The sequence below is a fragment of the Corythoichthys intestinalis genome, chromosome 6, assembly GCF_030265065.1.
Source record: "Corythoichthys intestinalis isolate RoL2023-P3 chromosome 6, ASM3026506v1, whole genome shotgun sequence".
Taxonomy (NCBI): domain Eukaryota; kingdom Metazoa; phylum Chordata; class Actinopteri; order Syngnathiformes; family Syngnathidae; genus Corythoichthys; species Corythoichthys intestinalis.
In genome coordinates this window covers 705,507-709,850 of record NC_080400.1, presented here as the reverse complement: position 1 = coordinate 709,850, position 4,344 = coordinate 705,507, and the positions used below count along the sequence as shown (strand labels likewise).

The following is a 4,344-nucleotide window of genomic DNA, read 5'->3' as shown; positions in this document are numbered from 1 at the left end:
ATGTTGAATGTATCTATCCGTCTTGTGTCTTATCTTTCCATTCCAACAATAATTTACAGAAAAATATTGAATATTTTATAGATGGTTTGAATTGCGATTAATTCATTTTTAAGCTGTCATTACCTCGATTAAAAATTTTAATCATTTGACAGCCCTAGTTTTTTTTTTTTTAGTTTTTTTTTTTTTATGAAAGGCTTGAGAAGCAGGCCACCTTTTCCAATGGGCGAGTTGGGTCCGACGAGCAAATTTCCAATAGATGGTCGGGCCTCAAAGCCAAATTGCTGTTTGCTTCCTGTTGCTTAGCACGAGATTTCCACGGGGTGGTGCTGTAGCAACCGCTGTGAAACAAGCGAGGTCTCGTTGGTGTCGCTTTTCTATTTGCTGTGAGTTGGAAGGAGGAGCGCTTGAATAATTCATGAAAGTAAGGTGACGCATAACGTGCGGGGGTGTGCTCCCTGCCGGCAAAACGTTGAAAAACAGCGCCGACACACACGCACGCTCGCCAAAGACGCTTCGGCTAGGACTCCGTCGACGGTGCCCTCCGAGCGGTCGGAGCAGGTCCTTCGGTGATGACGGCTCGCCGATTCGGCCGTTAGGAAGGGGTGACTGACGAAAACGCTATCCGTCTGACCTTATTTTCAAAATCTCGACAGGTCGGGATCGGAAGCAGGGAATAAATTTGGATCGCCGAGCGAGCATGTCCAACGTGACCTACTCCTACGTGGTCCTGTCTTTCTACGGCGACTTGGGCGCGGCCAAGTACTTGGCCTTCGCGGCCACGGTCACGATGTACGCTTGCGTGCTGGCGTCCAACGCCTCTCTGGTGGGGTTCATCTGCCTGGACCGCGAGCTGCGCGCCCGGCCCATGTTCGTGCTGGCGGCGTCGCTGTTCGCCAACCAGCTGCTGGGCAGCACGGCTTTTTTACCGGCGGCGGCGGCGCAGACGCTGAGCTCGTCTCACGCCGTGTCTCCGGCCGCCTGTTACCTGCAGATCTTCGGGCTCTACTCCTACGCCCGCGTGGAGTTCTGCACGCTGGCCGCCATGGCCTACGATCGCTACCTGGCCGTGTGCCGTCCCTTGCGCTACGGCGCTATAGCCACGCCGCGCCGGGCCCTGCTGGTTACGCTGGCCCTGTGGTCGCTGTCCATGGCCTGGGTGGCGGCGGCCCTGGCTCCGAGCGCGGCCCGGCCGCTGTGCGGGACCGAGGTGGCCGGCTTCTACTGCCAATATTACCAGGTGATGCAGCTGTTGTGCGGTGGCGTAGCGCCCGCCAACTACGCGTACGGACTGGCTGCCACGGCGTTGGGGGTGGTGGCGCCGCTCCTACCCGTGCTGTACTCGTACGCCGGGATCTTGCGCGTGGTGTTTACGGGCCGAGGGCAGGCGCGGAGCAAAGCCGTGGCCACGTGCGCGCCGCACGTGGTCTCGCTGCTCAGCTTCTGCTTCGGTTGCACCTTCCAAGTGGCGCAGGTGCGCTTCGAGGCCGCCGGTTTGCCACCCGGCCTCAGGGGCTTCCTGGCTCTCTACTACGTGCTGGCGCAGCCGGTGGTGGTGCCGCTGGTTTACGGAGGCCAGATGGCGCAGATACGACAAAGGTATAAGCGCTTGCTGTGCTGCCCCCGCCACCTGCCGGTGAAAGACCACGGCTGATGCAAAACCGCAGCCACCGAACCCGGGGGGAAAAAAATACACAATTGGACCGAAGCTGTGTTTATTGTGTAGGAAATTTCAAAGCTGCTCTCACTCAACAAATCTTTCTCGATTTTTCTCTCTTCCAAAATGAGTCTCCAGGGCACAGTTAATCATAAGCGGTCTTTTCCAGCGATGGCCAATTATGAACAGTGCATGAAAACAATGTAAAATTGTAAGCGTGACAAATCAAATACAAAACCTAATGGGAGGTTGACAAACATGAAACTGAAACTGAAAAGACTTGAAAGTACTAGAGATTTGTGTGAGTGGGGTTCGTTAGCCGAGAGACATCCGAATGTCGTTTGTCCTATCTGCAATAGTGACCAAGATACAGTTGATGACCCTCATTGAGGTTTTCAGTTTGTCACATCCGTTTTGCTCCATTTCTGTGACCAAGCCAGAGCCCCGCAAAGCAGCAGCAGTTGACCGCTTCTTTTTCAAAGCTAAAGATTTTTTTTTGTTTTTTACCTTTTACCAGCCAAAGGCGACAGACGAGCGCAGATATTGCGCTGACTGTTGGGCGCAAAACGTGTTTGGGTGTGTTATTTGATTTTCATTCATAAAGTGCATTTAAAAAAAAAAGTGTATAAATGCGCTCAAAATCTCAAATGAAGATTATATGCATCCAGGATTATTAAAATGTGACTTGAAAACAATTTGGTGGAGTGCGCTTATTAAAGGGAACCACGGACCTAAAGACTTGTAGTGAAGGAGGTATTTCCTTTTCTCGTAGGCACCGTCTAACTGTTTGCAGTGGTCTAACACACTTAATATAATCAATCAGGGAATAGTATCGTTTCTTGTATTTGCTGTTTGACTGTTTGTATTACTGTAACACACCCAATTTAGAATAAACAGCATTTATACCACAGTTTAAGGAAAACAAGCAGAATATAGGGCATAAGAGATACATGACATCATCTTAAAACGTAAGCCCAACGTGTGCGTAATGCAACTGAGTAAGATTGACAAGCCCAAATCTGCACCAGCAACTCTCGCAATCAGTTCTCCCGGACAGTCCAGAACAAATGGCTGGACGCCTTGTCCCAACAAAAGGAACACCGTAGAATACCCGATATCCAACTGATAACATGACTGAAAAGACTCCAAGAGCCCCTTTGACGCCGAGGTGGCAAAATCCACAACCCTCGTTGCCCTGACAACAGTAACTCTCGAATCCTCCTGTCCAATCCACAAACAGACAACAATCCCAAACACACCCTTCTTCCTGCCCACGGCCAGCCCTGCGAGGGCCTTCAAAAGACTGAATGTTTAACTAAGCGTTGTCATTTTTCTCGGGAACCTTTTGCTGACGTGTGATATGGTGACCTTGATTGCTGTCGACCTGAATAAATTGTCAACTTCTTTCGGTGAGCCTTCTTTAAACCTTTCAAAATGGAGTCAGTACAAAGGGTTAAGACTAAAGTGAATGCGCAGAGTTTGCCCTTCTGGCCAGATTGCCGGGGTCTCGCCACCCCAGGTCATTGGAGCTGCGCCAGCAAGGGTCCGGCGGTTCGGCTGGCGCAATTCCGGCAGTCTGGCTAGGATGTCAGATTCCTTCAGTAGGCTCAAATTGTTCTCTTTTACTAAAATATGTTATTAGAAACACATAAAATATTGCCATTAATTTAAAAAATCTTTAAAATTTAGTAAATGTTTTTACCTCCAAAGGGCGCCATGTTTTTATACCTGCAATGGATGCTCGGCGTGATCACGCGGTTGGGCTGGACTGGGAGAATAGCTGTGCTAGCTAGCAAGCGAAGCTAAAATGACAACTGGCATGATTTCTGCTGCTGGTTAAATTGTTTTCTTACAGAGCTGTGGGATGAGTTCCCGACGTCGTACCTGCATCTAATTCTCGCTCACCAGCAGTGTCTTTAACTAAACCGATCCTAGGCGGCTTGCCGAGATAATGACTTTCTACAGTTTGAGCGTTTGTGGTTGCATCATTGCCTTGGTTTTTTCGTTTATCTGCCTCTCACCGCGGTTCACCCTCATTTATTTTCTCTCACAGACCCTTTTTTTGTAACCTTTTTTGTGTGTTTAAAAAACCCTTTCACACAATCCGTTATTATTGTGTGCTTGCGGACGGTAACAGATTTATTGGTTTTCATCTGAGGACTTGTTACTGATTGTAGCTAGTAGATTGATAAACAATACAAATACTATCGATAACTCTGAAGCCACGGCGTAGCATTACCGTAATGCACATAATGCAAATAATGAGGCATATGAGGACGGCTAGCTTGACTTAGTTTTTCCTTAAGGAGGCTGGCCTGAACTCAATAGTTTTGCAGGTTAGCAAGTTTAATGCTATGCTATCTCTGATGCAGGTCAGACTTTCTGTAGCAAAATTAGTGGCGTTTCCCCCACAACACCTCCACGGAAAATGGATCGGCTTATTCAGCAAGTGAAAAGGGATGCATTTAATTCTGAACATTTTGAAAATAATTCACGTAATAATGGTAGGGTCTGTTCTATCATTACAACATATAGGAAGACAACCTAAGTGACCTAGAGTATATACAGTGGGGAAAACAAGTATTTGATACACAGTCAATGGGAAAACCCATTGTATCAAATACTTGTTCTCCCCACTGTAAGTGAACTCAATATACAATGCAAAAAAGGTTGCTTAAAAGTTGTTGGGG

General features: G+C 48.2%; 1 protein-coding gene across 1 annotated transcript; it reads left to right on the top strand.

Moving 5' to 3' along the window:
* Nucleotides 1-697: 697 nt before the first annotated feature.
* Nucleotides 698-1,651, top strand: LOC130917674 (olfactory receptor 10C1-like). The gene has a single exon (XM_057839308.1). It carries the CDS (start codon nt 698-700, stop codon nt 1,649-1,651), a length of 954 nt encoding a protein of 317 aa, XP_057695291.1.
* The last annotated feature ends 2,693 nt before the right edge of the window (nt 1,652-4,344 follow it).

What these genes read in the sequence shown, in the direction of transcription:
- LOC130917674 (XM_057839308.1), top strand. Translation starts at nt 698, where the DNA reads ATGTCCAACGTGACCTACTCCTACGTGGTCCTGTCTTTCTACGGCGAC.